This window comes from Staurois parvus, unplaced genomic scaffold (genome assembly GCF_062004578.1).
Source record: "Staurois parvus isolate SC_StPar_1 unplaced genomic scaffold, SC_StPar_1.0 ptg000508l, whole genome shotgun sequence".
NCBI classification, from domain to species: domain Eukaryota; kingdom Metazoa; phylum Chordata; class Amphibia; order Anura; family Ranidae; genus Staurois; species Staurois parvus.
This window is the reverse complement of record NW_028318304.1, coordinates 2,516,777-2,539,245: the sequence shown is the minus strand read 5'-3', so window position 1 is coordinate 2,539,245 and position 22,469 is coordinate 2,516,777. Positions and strand designations below refer to the sequence as shown.

Here is a 22,469-nt window from a genome sequence, read left to right as displayed (position 1 = left end):
TTAGGGTGGTCCGAAGTTTTGCCTGGGAGTGGCTGGCCTTCCTAGGATTACAGGATATTGGCAAGCCAGGGTAAATGGATCAACCTCGTCCAGGCTCTGAGACGTTCACCAGGGATTGCTGGGAAGTTAAAATACTCGGTGCGGAGCAAAGAAAAGGGATATTCCCATAGTGTAGTATTTAAAATGGTGTTTTAATGGTATTAAATGTAAAAAGTATAAAATCCAAACACGTACACTTGTGCCAAAAAACGAAGCAATAAAATGAAAATTGCATGAATGTAACACTGACCAGCTGGTAAAATGGGGTGGCCGCTGAGTCCAACGTTGTAAGCGCCATTTTGCCTAGGTCTCAAAAAGAGAAACGCTACAGACGGCTGTTTAAATGAAAACTTCAGAGACAGAGCTCTGCTGCATATATGTTATTAAGTGTATGTTAAGAGCTAACATAAGTCAGATAATATAGTAATATAGTAATATCTGCAATAAAATGCTCGAACCTAGCAATGAACAAAACATATGATATTTCTTCATTTATCTCCTGTAACAGTAGATACGCAGTCTACCTCCTTGAGTGTAGATGTAAAAGACAGTATATAGGACGGACTACTAGACGTCTGAGGGACAGGTTTAGAGAACATTTTTATAACCTCAAACGAGGGTTCAAAGAGCATTCTTTGTCAAAACATTAAGAGGCACCATCATAATCGGGATCCCTCTACACTAAAGTTTCCTGGCATTGAAATCACAGCGAATCATTGGAGAGGGTCAAACAAAACCAAACTGGTCTCACAAGCTGAGACCAAGTGGATTTTTGAAATAAAGACTCTGACTCAGGCCGGACACAACGTAGATATTGACGTGAACTGCTTTATTGACAATAGTTAGTGATTGAGTCTTTTATTTCACAACATCACATATAGGCTACTCCCTGTTTTTTACCATTTATCTTATTAGAGTTTTACTTTACAATTACATTTTTATATATTTAATATATTCATCACCGTTCCCTCATTGAGTAGTTTGTAGTTATCCTGGTCTTTCTTATTCTATTCTAGTTGATTTTTAATGATATATTTTTTTAACATACGTTTATTTTTTAATAGAGCATATTAATAATTTTTTAGTCTGCATACTCTTTTTAACATGTGTTGTTCTTTTTAAACACATGATGATTCTATATGTCTTATACTTTTACCTTGGTTTATATTAATTCACTTTCATACATTTAAATATTAGCACCACTATTTTGGTTTTAAGTATTTTTACATCATTTATATGCATTATGAAATTGTGATAGGTATTTATTTTGTTTGCCTTTCATACATTCCAGATGGCCTTTTTAGCATATCTTATATGCAGTAAGATTTTATATAAATTGTTTATTATAAGGTCATCCATACATTCTTTGGATGTGGTATGTAATTTACCATTTCCTTTAACAATTTATATAGCAAATATATTGGAGATGACTGCCAGCTTTCTGAAAGTCTATTTCCCCCCCAAAAAAACAACAAAAAATGGCGCCCACGCATGCACACTGCTAGGTTCCAGCATTTTATTGCAGATATTACTATATTATCTGACTTATGTTAGCTCTTAACATACACTTAATAAAATCTATGCAGCAGAGCTCTGTCTCTGAAGTTTTCATTTAAACCGCTGTCTGTAGTGTGTTTCTCTTTTTGAGACTAGGCAAAATGGCACTTGCGCATGTGCGATACAATGTTGGACTAAAAAAAAAACATGGATAAATGGCACCCACGCATGCGCATTGAACTGCTGAGTTTGAGCATTGTATTGCGGATATTAATATAGTTCAGCACACATCTGCTGACATTATCCACCTTTAATGTATGCCCAATAACATTTATGAAGCAGAGCCCTTTCTCTGAAGTTTTTATGTAGCAGCTGTCTGGAATGTGTTTTTCTTTCTCTCAGACCTAGTTAAAATGGTGCCCGCGCATGCGTGATGCAATGCTGTATTCAGACTATGTGTTCCCTTGCCGCGGACCAACGCAAAATGGCGCACACGGTTTCACGCCTGCTCAGTTGCGCTGGTCTCCGGAAAGATGGCGCCTGGTAATCTAGGCGCAATTTTTTAAATTTTGATATCTATAAATAGCAATGTACAGACGTCAGGCTGCAAAAGGCATACCCCTTTTAACAATGTATTTGTAGTATGAAACGCGTCAAGGAGGAGCCGTGCATGCTGTGACGTCAAGCTGCCGGATCACGGTGGTCCGGCTGCCACCCCATTTTACCAGCTGGTCAGTGTTACATTCGTGCAATTGTCATTTTATTGCTTTTTTTTTTTGCACAAGTGTACATGTTTGGATTTTATACTTTTTTCATTTAATAACATTAAAATACATTTTAAATATTACACTATGGGAACTTTCACTTTTGTTTGCTCCGCACCAAGCATTTTAACTTCCCAGCAATCCCCGGTGAACATCCCAGAGCCTGGACAAGGTTGATCCATTTACCCTGGCTTGCCAATATCCTCTAATCCTAGGAAGGCCATCCACTCCCAGGCTACACTTCGGACCACCCTAAGAAGGGATTCCTGACTGTTCCAACAGTATATGATACAACGTGCTATATGTATGCACTTCTGGTGAGTGTGCACTTTATACATTTATTAGCACACCCACCTGAGGATCTATACACTGAGATCGTACTTAATAACCTGGCGATTTATTATGACAAATCTTCTGGAAGTTTTTATTGAAATTTTACTGACATTTATGTTTCAAAACGCACTAGAGGTGCCTGTGCGTTTTTTACTTAAGGGACTATTTTTTTCTATGTATTTATAGGCATTTATAATTCTAACGCTTTTACTATTATGTCCATTTATTATATGAGATTTTATTTATATATTTTTAGCGCTCGCTTCTATATATTTTACTCAGGCATGTGACATACCTGATGAAAGGGTCCTGCATGGGTCAGAAATGTTTCTTCAGTTGTTATGATGTGATTGCTGAGTGAAGCATTAGACCCGTTCTGGAGATCTGTGGTGTCCTGGTGACATACTTTAACTTCGAATGTCTTTGATTTCCAGCCGGTGGTCATTGCAGCACCCGTCTACATATACAGCCATTCTGCAGGAACCTGTGCATTGGGAATTACGTGTTTGCATTACTGGAAAGAATAGTGCTCCATCACTGGTGTCAGTGGAAGGAATTCTGCTCCACTGTTGATGTCCCTGGAATGAGTGGTGTCTCATTGTTTGTGTCAGTAGGAGTAATAGTTCCCCAGGTCCAGATAAATGCAAACAAAGGGCCACATCTGGTCTGATTTGAGAGCACTGGCACACACCGACGATTGTGATGCAGAGGTGCAATGGAAATCTAAAGAGTATCTATGACACCTTATGAATTCCACTGACTAGGTGTAGGTGCCACATGGCTCCCATTTAGCCAAAAAGACAATGCAAATTACACTATATTGCCAAACGTATTGGGACACCCCTTCAAATCATTGGATTCAGGTGTTCCAATCACCTCTGTGGCAACAGGTGTATAAAATCAAGCACCTAGGCATGCAGACTGCTTCTACAGACATTTGTGAAAAAATTAGTCACTCTCAGGCGCTCAGCGAATTCAAGCGTGGTACCGTGATAGGTTGCCACCTGTGTAATAAGTCCATCCATGAAATTTCCCTGCTTATAAATATTCCATGGTCGATTGTTTGAATGGTATTATAACAAAGTGAAGGCAACTGGGAACAACAGCAGCTCAGCCATGAAGTGGCAAGCCACATAAAATGACAGCGGGGTCAGCGAATGCTGAAGAGTACAGTGCACAGAAGTCACCAACTGTCTGCAGAGTCAATAGCTAAAGACCTCCAAACTTCATGTGACATTCAGAATAGCATAACAGTGCGTAGAGAGCTTCATGGAATGGGTTTCCATTGCTGAGCAGCTGCATCCAAGCCTTACATCACCAAGTGCAATCAAAGCGTCGGATGCAGTGGCATAAAGCATGCCGCCACTGAACTCTAGAGCAGTGGAGATGTGTTCTCTGGAGTGACTAATCGCGCTTCTCTGGCAATCCGAAGGACGTGTCTGGGTTTGGTGGTTTTGCAGGAGAATGGTACTTGCCTGACTGCATTGTGTAAAGTTTGGTGGAGGGGGGATTATGGGGTGTGTTTTTTTTCAGGAGTTGGGCTTGGCCCCTTAGTTCCAGTGAAGGGAACTCTTAAGGCGTCAGCATACCAAGACATTTTGGACAATTTGGGGATGTCCCCTTCCTGTTTCAACATGATTGTACACCAGTGCACAAAGCAAGGTCCACAAAGACCTGGATGAGCAAGTTTGGGGTGAAGGAACGTGACTGTCCTGACCTCAAGCTGATAGAACACCTTTGGGATGAATTAGAGCGGAGACTGCGAGCCAGGCCTTCTCGTTCGACATCAGTGCCTGACCTCACAAATGCGCTTCTGGAAGAATGGTCAAACATTCCCATAGACACACTCCTAAACCTTGTGGACAGCCTTCCCAGAAGAGTTGAAGCTGTTTATAGCTACAAAGGATGGGCCAACTCAATATTGAAACCCATGGACTAAGACTGGGATGCCATTAATGTTCATGTGTGTGTGTAAAAGCAGCCATCCCAATATTTTTGGCAATATACTGTATATTATGTTGCCAAAAACTTTGTTATAGTTATTTTTCATGGATCCTAAAGTTTACGATTTTGCTACAACTTTTTTATTTTTAATTGTTTGTTTTTTTATCTAGGCTGCAGTAATACATTCATCTGATGTGACAGTCATTCCTAAACTTTTGCTGGTGGTTTGCTTACATTTTTTGAGAAGAAAGTAACAAACTAGTGCTTGGGTTACTTGGAATGTGATTGTTTACATGCTCTGTGCTAGAACTTCATTAAGAAAAGTTGAACCAGTTGTAGCAATTCTGTTACAAATAATAACTTTCCTCCACAGGACAATCCAATAATGCCTGAAGTTCGGGATCTCTCGGATGCTCTCACTGACCTGTCTATGGATCCTATCACTGGTGTTGGGGTGGTAGCATCAAGAAATCGAGCGCCCACAGGCTATGATGTGGTATGTAAAGCACATGGTATCTGTTTCTGCTTTTACCTTGTTTGTGCATGCCTGTAGTCCTTGTTTTTCTTTTTAGGCTTCTCTCACACTGACTCGTTTTTCTGAAATCCTATAGAACTCTTTACACTGATCCATTGTGGGTCCGCTGCATTTTGTAAAATCTTGCATGCTACATTTTGTGGTGATAGATATATATATATAGATATATATATATATATATATAAAAATGCACCAAAAATGAACCTCCATATTGAAGTGACTGGTAAACGCTGCAGAACTTGCGGGTGTTTTTTGGGTGGTTTTCAAGTCACATGTCCTGTGAGAAACATACTGGTAAAAATGGGGGGGGGGGGGGGGTGGGAATGCATATGCATTTTAACCATGTTTTTTTTTCTACAGATCAGTGTGAAAGTATCCATATTGTTAGAGCTGAAATTTCCTTCAGTTCTATTGGCCATAGTACAATGTGGTGGATTGTGTCGAACCACACTGTGCTGAAAAAAGTACTATGTGTGATTTTTTTTTTTGTTTTTTTTTTTGTTCTCAGAGGACGAGTTTCAAAATGGTGTACACTGAAGGGAACAAAAAAGGAAAAAAAAGGGTGGTGGAGATTTCCTTCCTTTTTCACTTACTATCGGACATAGAGGCTGATTTGCTAAAAGAGACAGGAATATTCACTCAGTAAATTTTGTGAATATTTACTTGAATTATCCAGCCATGTGAAAAACAAATCCGTGTTCACTTTCAATATCCAACCATATGCAGATGATAGAAGTAAACTGGAATTTGTAGAGAATATTCACACAGTTTGAAGATTATCCTCTCTTTCAGTAAACCATCACAATAGTCTGTATGAACAGGATGTGTTATAGGTACCCTGGAGTTGTGTAAATAACTAAAGATATCCACACAAGATATAGAATTCTGGTTCTGAATGATTTTGATGTGGTCACATGTACTCCAATGAAGTTCTTGTCTGCAATATCTGCTGGATGTATGTGTTGGTTAAAAGAATCCCATTTAAATAAGACCAAGCCAATTCTGATACTTTCGTTTCCATTTTAATTTTCATGATGTTGGTTTACAGCTAGTGAAAATCCAATATTCAGTATCTCAGAAAATTACAATATTGTGAAATGGTCAATATGGTAGACTTATGGCATCACACTCTAATCAGCTAATTAACTCAAAACACCTGTAAAGGTTTCCTGAGTCTTTTAAATGATCTTTCAGTCTGGTTCAATAGGTTACACAATCATGGGGAAGACTGCTGACTTGACAATTGTCCAGAAGATAGTCATTGACACCCTGCACAAGAGAGTAAGTCACAAAAGGTCATTGCTAAAGAAACTGGCTGTTCACAGAGTGCTGTATCCAAGCATATTAATGGAAAGTTGGCTGGAAGGAAAAAGTGTGGTAGGAAAAGGTGCACAAGCAACAGGGATAACCACAGCCTTAAGAGGAGTGTGAAGCAAAGGTCATTCAAGAATTTGGGGGGATTCACAAGGCATGGACTATGGCTGGTGTCAGTGCTTCAAGAGCCACTGCACATTGTATCCAGGACACAGGCTACAAGTGTCACATTCATTGTGTAAAGCCACTCCTGAACCAGAGACTATGTCAGAATCGTCTTACCTGGGCTAAAGAGAAAAAGGACTGGACTGTTGCTCTGTGGTCCAAAGTAAATTTTGCATTTCATTTGGAAATCCAGGTCCCAAATCCTGGAGGAAGAGTGGACAGGCACAGAATCCAAGTTGCATGAGGTCCAGTGTGAAGTTTCCACAGTCAGTGATGATTAGGGAGCCATGTAATCTGCTGGTGTTGGTCCACTGTGTTTTATCAAGTTCAAGGTCAGCGCAGCCCTCTACTCTAGAGCACTTCATGCTTCCCTCTGCTGAGCAGATGCTGATTTAATTTTCCAGCAGGACTTGGCACCTGCCCACTTCCAAAAGTACCAATACTTGGATTAATGATCATGGTATCACTGTGCTTGATTGGCCAGCAAAGTTGCGTGACCTGAGAATCTGTGGGGTATTGTCAAGAGGAAGATGAGACACCAGAACCAACAATGCAGGCGAGCTGAAGCCACTATCAAAGCAACTTGGGCTTCCATAACACCTCAGTAGTGCTGATCGCCTCCATGCCACGCCGCAATGATGCAGCAATTCATGCAAAAAGAGCCCCGGCTAAGTACTGAGTGCATACTGTACTGTACATGAACATACTTTTCAGTAAGCCAATATTTCTGTATTAAAAATCCTTCCTATTTTCTGAGATACTGAATTTTGGGTTTTCACAAGCTGTAAGCCATAATCATCAAAATTAGAAGAAAGAAATGGTTGAAATATATCACTCTGTGTGTAATGAATCTATATAAATTATGAGTTTCACTTTTTGAATTGAATTACTGAAGTAAATGAACTTTTTGAGGATATTCTAATTTATTGAGATGTACGTGTGTGTGTGTATGTGTATATATGTATATATATGTGTGTGTGTGTATATATATATATATATATATATATATACAATTTTTTTTTTTTTTCCTAAGCAGAGGTTCTGGAAAAAAAAAATGGTGGGTGTTGCAAGTTTTTATATCACACAGTATCTGTGCAGTGGTATTTCAAATTATTTATTTTGGAAAAAATAAACTTTAATTCTTTTTTAATGCACAAACACACAATACCCTATTGTTTGGTAAAAAAATAAAAGATGATGTTACGCTGAGTAAATGGATACGTAACATGCTGTGCTCTAAAATTGTGCATGCTCGTGGAATGGTGACAAACTACTGTACTTAAAAATCTCCATAGGTAAATACTTTAAAAGCCTTTACTGGTTACCAGTTTAGATTTACACAGGAGGTCTGGAACTAGAATTATTGCTCTTGCAATAATGTTTGTGACGATACTCATGTTTGGAGCGAACCCCATTTTTATATGCATATGCAACCTACGTATGCATTCGCCTTTGTGTGCAAGGATGGGGTGATTTTCTTTATTTTTTTCATTTATTTTATTACATTATTTTTATATTTACACTGTCCTTCATGATAGCAATAGGCAATGACAGGTCCTCTTTACTGAGACATCTAGGGTCTATTAGACCCCAGATCTGTTCTCTCCCCTTGAAAGCTTCAGGTCAAACGTGGATTGGTTCAATTGACATGAATGGGACTACCTGCACAGGGATGCACAAAACACCTGTGCTTGCAGACATGGCCCTCTCAGGTGCATACACTATATTACACCCATGTGAATAAGGCCTTAAAAGCATTGTGTACAGATCTTACAGCATATAGTTTTTCATGAATCCGTATGCAACAGCATAGACATCTACGCTATAGTACGCCCCTGTGAATGAGGCCCAATGCTCATGTAAATGAGTCCTATGTAGAAAATTGGGAAAAGGCTAAGGCATGAAGTCCATATTTACGTCTGCATTGTTCATGCAGTTGTGGCGTTTTGGGTGCATTATAAATGTGTTTTACATGTATTAACAGTACTCCCTTGGTGAAACTCCATAGATTGCAGAAAGCAGATTATTTTTTTTTTCTTTACATATATGTGAACATGGCCTTAATGCTCCCTCGCCTCACATGAAGTGCCCTTTTAATGTTAGTAAGAGTTTAATGATCATCCAGTTTATAACGAGAGGGCTTATGGAATAAAATAGACTTCCTGCTCTGGAACAGAGTCAGATTCTTGAAGCATAGTGACAATCACAGGAATGTATTATTCCTTGGCTCCAATCCCTATACAACATGTGGTGCTTATTTTATATATATTCTACTCAAAATAGCTAGCCTGGTAACCCTGACAGTTATTAATACTGGGCTTTCTGTTCTGTTTTTTAACACTATGGTAACTCCCATCAGGACCGGACTGTAGAGAAAGTATGGTTTATGTGCACAAACCATTCCCATATGTTCATTTAGGGGACCATAAGGCTTACTTGTGTTTAGATATTGTTTTCCAAGGGTGTGATATGTGCACTTGAATGCTGGATGCCTGTTAAAGATCTATTAACATTTCACATGGTCACTCAAGGATAACCTTCACAGCCACTGCTAGTGGAGTGTAGAAATGGGCAGGAACTGCAGATTCTATAAAGGAGGATGTTTCTGCAAGCCTTCACTTTGGTGTGTATTTATAATACAAAAGGCTGTATGAAGGTCACATTATTCTTACAGCCATTGCAAATAATCTCTAATTTGGATAATATGTTTAGCTTCTGTGATCGACAGCTCCACATAGTTTCCACAATGTGGTATTTACTGAAATACCTCAATTTGGAGACTATTGCATTATGGTCACTAGATGGATCTGATGATCAAAGAAAATAAATTGAACACACCGGGGTTATTCTGGATGGCTGTGCGAATGGTGCAAATTTTTTATAAAAAGATCCCTTCTGCATATTGGTCAATTGCCCATAACATGGCTTTTTTTGTAGCAGGGGTTAATGATGTGTGTATGACCCTTAAAGGGAAGGTTTACCTGATTTTCAGTCGACACATTTTAAATAACCCTAAATAATTTTGATGTGCCTGTTTATATTTTTACTTATCCATCTTCTTAGTATGTGTATGTATATATTAATGAGTTAGGGGTCTTCGATTGTAAGCTCCTTGAAGGTAGTGACTGATGTGAATGTAAAATATTTATGTAAAGCGCTGCTTAAATTGACGATGCTGTTTAAGTATCTGTAATAAATAAATTAAAAATAACAAATTGCAGGCATATTTCCATGCCTGGGATACATATCTGCTGCTTTTATATCTGACCATAGTAATGAATGGCTGTACACGGTTTATGCTGCTACTTGCATCAGCCCATGCATGTATAAGGGTGTACAACCCTGGATGCAGAGAGTCTGCATGCAGGAACGTACGGCTTTTCATGTGTGCAGGTTGGTGCAAGCAGCAACTTTACTCGCATATGGCAATTTATTATTATGATCGTACTACGGTTGTACATAGCAGTTGTGTATTCCTCACATGGAAATGCACCTGCAATTTATGCTGTACAGACTCATGTGCCCCTAGTTTGAGCCAGACTCGTGCCCCTAGTGCGAGCCCCAAAGCTAAACTCCTGACCAAAGTAAACATTATTAATGAAACAATATATTAATTTTTTAATGTAATGAGGGTAAGCATCAGTTCACACTGATGCAACTTGATGCGACTTGCGACACAAAGTTGGATGACAAGTCAAAACACAGTCATTTTAATGGGTACTGTCTTAATCAATAACTTCAAAGAACTTCTTGCACTACTTTTCTGCATCTTTGCTGTGATATCAGTGCCATAAACTGCAATGTTAAAATCACAAAAGACAAAGTCAGATTGTCTTAATCTATGCAACTTTGATGTTATGCAACTTTGGTTAAAACCCCTCTGATAGTGATACATCAAAGTTGCATTAAAGTCACATGAAGTCTCAATGCAAAGTTGCACTGGAAATTACATGTCTTTCTATTTGCAGCAATTTGCATTCAATTTGTGTGAAGAGAGCTTAAGTATCTGAATTTGTCTTGATATCTTCCTATATTCTGTTACAAAGCAGGACTAGGAGAAAACAGGCCTTATTAGGCTTAGCTGCTGTGCATATGTGTTAAGAGTAGGAAAGAGCAGAGGGTTGACCTAATCAGTGAGCTTGTGCTTCTGCTGTGTCACGTCTGTAGACAAGGGGTGGGTTCTTGATCAAGCTGTGCTACTCCTGTGGTTGAAGTTCATAGGGCTGTGCCCTCTGGCATGGGTTTTTAGAACACAAGACTGGCTGAATAGAAAATTAAATCCTTTCACAGGTAAAGCCTAGTACGCACTGGCTGTATGTCGGACGGAATTGGCCGGTTCACAAGAAACCGACCAACATTCAGTATGTGTGTATGGCAGCTGCTCAGCCGACTTCTGTCGAAAGGACATGACCAAAAAAGGTCTGCCAGTTGGCTCCTGATCAGCGCTCTCAGCCAATGGCTGAGAGCGCTGACCGGTGTGTTGTGGCAGGGGGCCGTTCCCCCTGTCTGAACAAAATAGCACAGCAGGGGAGGTCACTGTTCATAGTTAGTACAATGGCTCCTCCTGAACTGCCAGGTTTTTTTTTCGTTCAGCCTGTTGGGTTGAATGGGAAGAAAAACTAGTAGTGTGTGCTATGTACAGTACGTATTAAACTGTATATAGCTGCTTGATTGGAGTTAAGCCTTGAGTTCTAATCTGCTTATACCTGTTATACGTGACTAAGGCTTGAACTGAGAGAGATGAACCATAAAGATCTTTATAGACATGGGATGAAGAATTTTTATAGAGGAATTTTCAAAAAGGACAGTAAGTGAATACAGTAAGTGTGGAGTGTAATATAGAGCTGTCTACTTCCACTTGGATGGTATTGTGTGACCTTCTGGTTTGCTGAAGAAGTGCCAAAGTAAGAATTGTTATTCTAAAAGTATAGTCGTCCTTTAGGGCCCCATTGACTCCTTGCATTAAGCCAGTCCAGTCATTACAAATAGACTCTCATCAGTCCAACGCATGAAAACACGTTGCACCAGCAATATTTTTTCAGAGCTTGTGGTGTACCATAACCCAGTTGTATCTACTATTTATGGGCATTGGGGTGATATTTAGAATGACTAATAATAAGCATAAATTGCACTTGGTATTAACGTATTAAAATGCAGGTTTTAGTGCATTATTGCCTTAATGTTGAACTCTGGAAAAAATCCTCCATTGCAGTGGGGCTGCCTCCTCACTGTAGGGACTTAAATGTTCCTTTATGTCTGAGTCCTGGAAAAGCACTTTTTTTTTTACCCTGCCCTCTGCTTCCACAGGTTCCCCCAAGGCTGTAAGACCAGTGCATGCAGCCTCTTCTCCCCTATGCTTCAGTGGTAGCAGGGCCTCTGATATCATTAGGTACAATGCTGGGCTGAAGTCGCTGTTACCTGAACTACACCACAGCATCTTCTTAACCTCCCTAGCGGTATGATTCTTTCCAATTTTTTTGTGCTGAAAGCGGTACCATTTTTTCGCATGGAAATAGTTTTTTATTGTAGGCTGTAATTTTTAGGAAAATTTCCCCACAAATCATTATCACTCAATTCTGCAAGTGGTTCTAATTTACTATCGCTGTTCTCTAGCCGGTCTAAAACCGCTTTTGACGTAAAGGGACGCTTTTTGGACGCCATGGACGTTTCTCAGTTTCCAGGCAGAAAGAACAGACAAAATGCAGGCAGGGCACAGGACAAAGCACTAGGGACCATATGTATGTGAAATGGGATGAAACAGCAATGTTTTACTATTTAAAATTAAAAAAAAAAAAAATGAAATTTTTTAAATTTTTTAAATTTCCCGCTGCCGGCGGCGCCCGTACGTCCCGACGTCACGGGGACCGGAACACAGAAGCCGGATGCCGGCATCAGCCGGAGGAGATGGCCGGGGACCCTGCAGGGGACACATCGCGGGAACGAAGGACAAGGTAAGTGCTGCAGGGACTCCCTATGCAGCGCTGCATGGTAAGCCCGAGTGTAGCTCGGGGTTACCGCTTTTGGTATAGAAATTTTACCCCGAGCTACACTCGGGAATACCGTTAGGGAGGTTAATGGATTTTCTTTTTGATCCTTGTAATGGGATATAGGTGATGCTGTTTGGGGTTACATGCACTACTATGACATGTACAGGAGATCTGTGTGTGTGGTGGCCCAGCAGACTAGTCTGCCGAGAAACTGTTGGGTGGTGGCAAGCTACTGTTTGTTGTGTGTTTGGTGTGGGGGTGTGTGGACAGTGGAAGAGTGATTAACACAGGGGTTCTAGCTTGTAGGATAGCACCAGATTGTATATAAGATTCTTATCTGTCTGTGTGTGGTCAGCCAGATGGAGTGGAGTCTCCCTATAGTGGTGGCCAGAGGTAGTGCATGCTGTGAAAGGGTATCATGGCCAGTCTGCTCAAAGAAACCCCATTTCCCTCTTTACCCCCAAGTTATGGACCACGCCTCGGTTAGCTAGTCGCTGTGGACATGCATTTTATCTGTGACCCTTCCTCCTAGATTGTAAGCTCTAACGAGCAGGGCCCTCTGTTTCCTCTTGTATCAAATTGTATTGTAACTGTAATGCTTACCTTCATTTTGTAAAGCGCTGCGCAAACTGTTGGCACTATATAAATCCTGTATATTAATAATAATACAGATGTCCTGTACACTTTTCTGTTGCATTGACCATGATGACACCGAAGGACGGTTCACAAGCTGGAGCATGATATAGCAGTGACTGCAAGACTTCTTAACCAGGGTTTCATGGTACCCTAGGGTTATTCCAGAGATTGCTTGGGGTTCCTGGAGCAATTAGCTTTATTTGCCTCTTAGTTAACCTCCCTGGCGGTATTCCCGAGTGTAGCTCGGGGTAAAGTTTCAGTACCACAAGCGGTAACCCCGAGCTACACTAGGGCTTACCATGCGGTGCTGCTCCGGGATCCCTCGATCTCTTACCTTGTCTTGCGCTCCCGCGATGTCCCTCCTGCAGTGCCTCCGGCAATGTAATCCGGCGGATGCCGGCATCTGTCTTCTGGGTTCCGTCCCCTGTGAGCATTGGGACGTACGGGGACGGAACTGGCGGAAAATTTGAAAATGACAAAAAGTGACATTCACTAAAATCACATATTAAAACATTACTGTATCAAAGCATTTCACATACATTTTGTCCCTAGTGCTTTGTCCTGTGCCCTGCCTGCATTTTTACTGTTTTCTTTCTGCCTGGAAACGGAGAAATGTCCATGGCGTCCAAAAAGAGTCCCTTTAGGTCAAAAGCGGTTTTAGACCAGATAGAATACAGCGATAGTAAATCAGAACGACTTGCAGAATTGAGTGATAATGATTTGTGGGGAAATTCGTCATCAGACACTGAAAACGATTTTTCGACTTTGCTCAGTGATGTGCGAAGTTGGCGCTATATTTCAAATTTCAGTGTTTTTGGTTTGATTATATTATTGAATTACATTTATTATTATTATATTATTTTTTATGATTATTTATTAAATTATAATTTATGATTTCGTGTTTCATGTTTTATCCTACCCGGGATGTATATTAGACTCTTGTTCGGACAGATTTCAGTGAGTTATTTCTAAAAATTACAGGCCTAAAATAAAAAAAATACATATTTCCATGCAAAAATACGCTTTGAGCACAGAAATATGGACATAATCAGACCGCTAGGGAGGTTAAGTAACCCCTGACACCAATGACCTTTGAATTAATTATTGCAGCTAACCACAAATGTAAGGGCATCGTCCAACTGACCATCACACTAGTACAGAAATGCAATTGTCAATATATATAAAAGTGAATGGTGACCGATCAGTCAAAGTTCTGGAGGTGCCAATGAAGTGCACCCCAGAACTACACATTAATGCACATATGCAGTAGCTCGGCCTTAAGGTCCACCCGCCCTGCTGCTGCATATATGTGTAAAATAGTAGTAAACCGCCTAAAGTTATGAGCAGGGGTTCCCTGACACCGGAAGGTTCATTCAAGGGTTCCTCCATGTTAAAAAGGAAGATAAAGGCCAATCTATTAATTGTTTGTCATCATCCTTGTACAGTGGGGATCGAAAGTTTGGGCACCCCAGCTAAAAATTTGTATTAATGTGCATAAAGAAGCCAAGGAAAGATGGAAAAATCTCCAAAAGGCATCAAATTACAGATTAGACATTCTTATAATATGTCAACAAAAGTTAGATTTTATTTCCATCATTTACACTTTCAAAATAACAGAAAACAAAAAAATGGCGTCTGCAAAAGTTTGGGCACCCTGCAGAGTTAATATCTTGTACTGCCCCCTTTGGCAAGTATCACAGCTTGTAAACGCTTTTTGTAGCCAGCCAAGAGTCTTTCAATTCTTGTTTGAGGTATCTTTGCCCATTCTTCCTTACAAAAGTCTTCCAGTTCTTTGAGATTTCTGGGCTGTCTGTCACGCACTGCTCTTTTAAGGTCTATCCATAGATTTTTCAATTATGTTGAGGTCAGGAGATTGTGAAGGTCATGGCAAAACCTTCAGTTTACGCCTCTTGATGTAATCCCCCGTGGATTTCGAGGTGTGTTTAGGATCATTATCCATTTGTAGAAGCCATCCTCTCTTTAACTTCAGCTTTTTCACAGATGGCATCAAGTTACCATCCAAAATTTGCTGAAATTTTATTGAATCCATTTTTCCTTCTACTCGTGAGATGTTCCCTGTGCCACTGGCTGCAACACAACCCCAAAGCATGATTGATCCAACCCCATGCTTAACAGTTGGACAGAGGTTCTTTTCATTAAATTCTGTGCCCCTTCTTCTCCAAACGTACCTTTGCTCATTCCGGCCAAAAAGTTCAATTTTAACCTCATCGGTCCACAGAACTTGTTTCCAAAATGCATCAGGCTTGTCTATATGTTCATTTGCAAAGTTCAAACGATGATTTTTGTGGTGAGGACGTAGAAGAGGGTTTTCTTCTGATGACTCTTCCATGAAGACCATATTTGTACAAGTATCTCTTTATAGTGGAATAGTGTACCACAACTCCAGTGTCTGCCAGATCTTTCTGGGGGGATCGTGCAGTCAAACGTGGGTTTTGAATTGTTTTTCTCACAATCCTGCGAGCTGTTCTGTCTGATATTTTTCTTGGTCTTCCAGATCTTGCTTTAACTTCCACTGTTCCTGATGACTGCCATTTCTTAATTACATTCTGAACAGAGGATATTGACATCTGAAAACGCTTTGCTATCTTCTTATAGTTTGTGAGCGTCAACTATTTTCAGTTTCAGTTTTCTAGACAACTGCTTAGAAGAACCCATGGTGCTGATTGTTGGGGCAAGGTCAGATGAGTCTGGGCATTTAAACCCTTTGAGATTGACATCACCTGGTCTTCCCAGACGATAATTGAGAACAATCCATGACACTGACAGGTCTCAGCTTTGCAAAGGGGGCAGTGCATGCTATAAATTCTGCAGGGTGCCCAAACTTTTGCAGACGCCATTTTTTTGTTTTCTGTTATTTTGAAAGTGTAAATGATGGAAATAAAATCTAACTTTTGTTGACATATTATAAGAATGTCTAATCTGTAACTTGATGCCTTTTGGAGATTTTTCCATCTTTCCTTGGCTTCTTTATGCACATTAATACAAATTTTTAGCTGGGGTGCCCAAACTTTCGATCCCCACTGTATATATGTACAAATATACAATGCCCTTTTGTTCAAAACCTCCAGACTTTTTTTTTCTTAAAGTTGTCTTTCAATTGTAAAAATGTATCCTACATTGTGATGAGACACTTTTGTGTGCAGAATTACCCAAGTGTGTTATTTTTTGTACAACTGATACAGCCTGATACTAAAATAATGCATTTTTGGCTTTCAGGGGGCTGTCTGGGGATTTTCTGTTAATCCATGTGTGACTCAAACATGTGACATTTCTTGAGTTTATGAAAGTAAACTTTTCCTAGAATGGCCAGTCTTCTGGAATGACATACTCCAGTAGCTTTAAATACCACCTGCTTGGCCCTGCTGACTTATCTTTAAATAGCTGTCTCTGGGCTGTGCTATTTTTATTACTTCTGTTGGAGCCCCTTAGTCTACTGTACATGTAGATTTCATACTGACTGTATGGTAAGATACATAGCAACCCTGCTTTAGTAAATGAGGTATGTTCACTGTTCCAAGGGGATTTTTCACTTATCTTGGTCATTTAAGGTGAAAATTCCCTTTGCAAAGAAAATTTAAATCTGAATACAGATTTTTTTTTTTCTTGCTATAGATGCAGTCAAAAAAAACTACTTGTAATCGAGTTTGAACCTCATCCTGCAAGCTGATGGTTCCTGTAGAAATCTTTTCTCCAGTGATGCCCAGTCCTCTTCACAGGGCTGAACTCCCCATGCTGCAGGGATTAATAGCTTTGGATCTAACATTGATGAACGTTCAAAAAGGTCCCGATGGGTGCTCGTCTGTTTCTGTCATCTTCTCCCTTAAAGTCTTTGCATTGTTTGTTTTCTTAGAATGCAACATGTTCTGTGAATAGGGGAGTAGATACCGCTTCTTCTATATTCACAAAACTTGGTGAATTCTGTGAAAACAATGCAAGGACTGTAATGGAGGAGAAGGCAGAAAGGTACGGGCGTCTGTTGGGACCTTGTAGGGCTGGAAGTTCAGCGTTGTGAAGAGGTCCAGGCATCGCTGGAGTAAAGATTTCTACAGGAACCTTCAGCCTGGTAGAATAGACTTTATTACAGCTAAGTTATATGATTAAAAGTTTAAATTTGAGCTTTAAAGCCCAGCACTAGAATTAAAGTGAGTGAAAGTGGAGAGTAGGAGTGAAAAGGACCGGACAGCATGGGTTAATGTGTGGAACTGAACTAGTGGTACCCTGGGAGGAAACTGCATCAGCAAGAGACCTGGATGGGGGACATTTGATTGAAACTGACTTTACCAGGTAAGGAAAGTCTCTAGATTTTGCCCAGAATTGAGCTTTAAAATACACAGGATTTGTGCTTGCACATGAGTGGATGAGTGAAGACAGCACAGCTTCTCCTCATTCAGTAAACTAAGTGAACATTTAAGCTGGCGATAGATGGGTTGAACCTTCAGCAGGGATCGGCCGAGATTCGATCCATCTATGGGTAGGCTGGTTGTACTGAAGCTGATCCGGCAATAGCCACCAGCAGTGATCCGGCAATAGCCACCAACAGTGATCACTGTGTTCTATTGGCAGGGAAGGCTCTCTGCTGGCAGAACACAAGAGTGCTGTGGGAGGGATCCCCACCATCAACACTGGCTGTGTTGATGGGGAAATCAAGCAATTTTCTTTCCATATTATTTTGTTTGTCTCCCAAGACACTTGCAAATTCCATTGTGTCTGTGAAGATTATTATTGCATCGAATTTATATAGCACCAAAGGGTTTGCTCAGCGCTGTACAATAGATGAATATTTAAAGTTTTAACACACAATTTGCCCTCAATTAAAACTGAACAAACATCTATAAACTTTTTTTATAGGTAAGAGTTGAGATACACTGAAACTGTTCAAATACATTGACTTAAGTTGCTGGTTAGAAGAATCTGTTTGCTGTACAGGATTAGTGAACAGGATCCAGTGTTTAGAAAAAAAAATGCCTTAAACCTCCAATGGAAAAATGGCTGTGTAATGTCAAAGGGAAGCTGAATTTTTTTTTTCCATGGTCATGTGCATTTTCAGTTGTTTGGATTGACTGGTCACGCACACAGGACATGTTTTCAGCTATTTTAACAAGTTCAACCAGCTGTTACTTGGAATATCAATTAAATAGACCAAGACAGCCTATCACCAACACCTTTTTAGATCATTACAGGTTCATGGAAACTCCTGATTATAAGGGTTGCATTCCTATGTTTTGGTGGTTTTTGTGATTCAGTGCTAGTTTGTGGTTTAAATGTCTGAAAATTGCTGTGTGTGGCCAGCATAGGCATTATGCTTGTTTTAGGGACTACATATACATAAATAAGTAACTTTGGTCTAAAAAATAAAAAAGTTTATTGATCTGAAGCCCATTCTGAGACATTTCACGCATAAAAATATTGGGCTTAAAATATTCAAAATGTCTGTTAAAACATATTTTCCGCCATGTTACAGTCCTCCTGTCAGAACACAATAGCTCAGTGGGGGAAAATTGCATCGCTTAGTTAGTAGGGTGAACTCTTTCTGAACGAAAAAAAAAAACCTCAGTGTGTACCTAGCTTTACATTGGGGGAAAAAAAAACTAAGGTTTCTAAGAAGATAAGCAGCCACAAAATTAATTTGGATGAGAGGCAGTTCAATCTCAAAGCGTAAGCAGTCTTTTACTGTTAGAGTGGTGAAGATGTGGCACGCCCTTCCACAGTTTAGTGGTGTCAGCAGGGAGTTTGAATAATTTCAGAAAACTTTTGGATGTGTTCCTTAGCGCACACAGTGTACAGGGATATCGGAAATGGTGGTGCCATAAAAACACACACACACACTGAACTGGATGGTCCAGTGCCTTTATTCAGCCTTACCAGCTATATATAACTATACAGCTTAAAACACAACTTCGGGCCTGCCTCTTGTGCTCCCTCTTTCCCAGAGGTCTCCCTAGCAGTATTTTATTAAATTTTTTTCCCTCCATACTTGTCATTATCTGACATCTTCGTGAAGGTCCTCTTCAGTCTTTACCTGGCGGTGGCCATGCCTTGAAGAAGAAAGCAGAGCTGGTGTAATGACAACCATGCTGCTCTCTGCACCATTACACTGAGTGTAGGATGCACATAATGCCCTGCACTCAGTCTGTTCTCGGTCTTCTACATTGAATGATGCTTGGCATCATTCAGCTTAGAACGCTGAAGACATCTTGTATTGATAAGTGATTACTGTGGGGGATAGCTACAGATGGAACGTAAGCATTGCCTGACCAAGTTTTTTTTTTTTTTTTTTTCTTTCCCAATAGTTTCCATTCACACTTCAGCACTTTTTTAAGGCTTGAGCAATTTTGTTTTAGCCAATGGTACACTAGTTACTGGGAAGAGGAGAGTTAGGGTTAGAATAGAATGCCCTCCAGAGAATTTTCCCCTCTTTGTGACCAAGCCATTTTTTGCTATATGACATTGCATTATTTTTACTGATAATTGTGCAGTTATGCAATGCTCTACATTAAATTTATGTCCTTTTATTGCACAAATAGAGCTTTCTTTCAGTGGCGTTTGATCACTTCTGCGTTTTTTGACAACAATTTTGAAAAAAAAACAATATTTTTGACTTTTTTCTATAAAATATCCAATAAAAAATTTTTTAAAAAATCTAATTTTTTCATAAATTTAGGCTAAAATATATTGTGCTACATGTATTTGTTAAAAAAAATCCCAATATGTGTAAATTAATTGGTTTACGTGAAAGTTATAGCGTCTGCAAATGGCGGTGTGTATATATACTAGAAATATTTTTATTTTTATACTACTAATGGCGGCGATCAGCGATTTATGGCGGGACTGCAGCGGGCATTCTGACACTGGGTGGGAACTAACTGCCACTGACACCCCCAGTGAAACTAATACAGTGATCAGTGCTAATAAAAAGCACAGACACTGTACTAATGACACTGGGCAGGAAGGGGTTAACTTTTGGGCAATCAAAGGGTTAACTGTGTACAGTGTGTGTTTTACTATGTGTGTTGAGTTGTGTTTTACTAGGGAGGCATGCTGTTTTGTATCTTTCTGCTGTGCAGGGATACAAAACCGCATGGTCTCTCCCTTGTCAGCTTTACATGGCGATTGCTGAGTACCGGCTGGGAATCACTGATTCGGTGATTGACATCCTTAGCCGCCAATAGTGCGCTCCCCTACTCGGAAATGCAATTCACACATATATAATATATATACACACGTGATTTTGCGCAGCCCCCCTGTAGCAGTACTTCTAATATAGGGTGTTGGGCAAGCTGTTAACTAAAAAATACTCAGATGTGACCAGGAACCAATCAATGTAATAGGAATTTTGATGTAGAGAATTGAAATGCTTGGGTAAATGCACTTCAGATTGGTCAGGTGTGAATTCGGTCCTAATATATAGGACCTTTTCTATGTACTCCATTCAACAAAAGTGGTAGCATATGGTGCACCTCTGGTTAAAAAGTATACGTGCTCATTGTGTACTTCATTTAATGCTGACCATACACTTGAAACATTTTCTAGCAATTTCAAACAGCATTTGTCACAAAAACAAGGCAACCTAACACAAACTATTTCAATCAGTTTATAATTTCAGTGAAAAAACTGTAAGTGGTAGGAAGTTGTGATCTGTTCCGTTTTTTGTGATCTAAAGCAGGTTGAAAAAGGCTGTAATTTCCAGAATTGTAATATGAGTTCTTATTTCCCAGCTGTGGGAAATAAGAACTCTGCCTGTCATAGTCAAGATGATCCATAGATTTTTTTTTTTTTTTTTTTGGTTCTACTATGGAATCGGGTGAACAGTGAAAAAGGATGACAAAACAAATAACCATTTGATCAGCCCTATTATCTTCCCTAGGGTTTCTCCAGAGGTTGCTAGGGGTTCCTTGAGATGTGATGGATTGACCACCACTTGAAGGTGCCTGCATAGTTCCAGGAACCAACGCTATTTGACAGAGCCAGCTGCATGACACTAATATTGTTTCAGCTGTCTGTAAGGGTGACATTTTGATTACCAACAAAAGGGGCATCAGGGGGGAAACCCTGATCACCAATGAATTTGTTTTTACCAAGGGTTCCTCAAGACATTTCAAAGGCTTCTTTGGGGTAAATAGGTTGAGGGAGACTGCATTGTGTTCCTATTTAATGTGAAAAAGGGCAAGATTTAAGGACTGATCTCAAATTTTTTTAGCATGCATGGAAATTGTTGTAATTTTATCTTTGAGAAATGGATGATCGAGGATAATAGCTAATAACTTAATAGGACTGTTTCATCAGAAATGTTATCTGTACAGCAGAGTTAGTCTCCGTCCAGCCCTATGCTCTTTAAAAAGCAGGGGGCCATCTTTCCACTTTGCCATCCTTCTCCCCCTCTATGTTTGTGTTTATTTAAACACTTGAGCTTAGAGCTTAGTGAAATGCCAGCTGATGGGTTGCCTATTCGAACAACCTCTTCATATGTTTTTGGCTACTTTTATACTTTTTGAGACTGGTATAAGTGGACTTTTAATGATTACCTTTTACCTTTGTTATGACATGGTATAAAACCACTTGTGGAAAAAGGTGGGGCAGGTTGGACTCAAGTCAGAAATTCTTAAAGTGGAAATTATAGAGCACCAGACCACAATGTCAAGAATGTAAAGTATATTAGCAGAGTGCCCTCCATTTAAAAATATTTGAGTAGAGTATGGATTTTAAAAGAACTCCACGAATGTTTCATACAAATTATCCAGATGCCACCTCAGTGTGATCGATTAGTGAATCTGTAATTCACTGTTGTACTGTAGTCTGATACATACAGGTGAAACTCGAAAAATTAGAATATCGTGCAAAAGTTCATTTATTTCAGTAATTCAACTTAAAAGGTGAAACTAATATATAAGATAGACTCATTACATGCAAAGCAAAATAGTTCAAGCCGTGATTTGTCATAATTGTGATGATTATGGCTTACAGCTCATGTAAACCCCAAATCCACAATCTCAGAAAATTAGAATATTGCATGCAATCAATAAAACAAGGATTGTACATAGAACAATATCGGACCTCTGAAAAGTATAAGCATGCATATGTACTCAGTACTTGATTTGGGCCCCTTTTGCAGCAATTACTGCCTCAATGCAGCGTGGCATGGAAGCTATCAGCCTGTGGCACTGCTGAGGTGTTATGGAAGACCAGGATGCTTCAATAGTGGCCTTCGGCTCTTCTGCATTGTTCATTCTCATGTCT

At 39.8% G+C, this 22,469-nt stretch overlaps 1 protein-coding gene across 6 annotated transcripts in view; it reads left to right on the top strand.

The window, feature by feature from the left end:
- MVB12B (multivesicular body subunit 12B) overlaps positions 1-22,469 on the top strand; it is a 234,265-nt gene that overhangs the window by 46,260 nt on the left and 165,536 nt on the right. For all 6 annotated transcript variants that reach the window (XM_089689997.1, XM_089689995.1, XM_089689993.1 and 3 more), the window contains one exon: positions 4,951-5,073. In XM_089689997.1, the coding sequence (XP_089546123.1) occupies positions 4,963-5,073 (111 nt within the window). In that variant the 5' untranslated portion in view covers positions 4,951-4,962. The remainder of the gene's footprint in view (positions 1-4,950; positions 5,074-22,469) is intronic.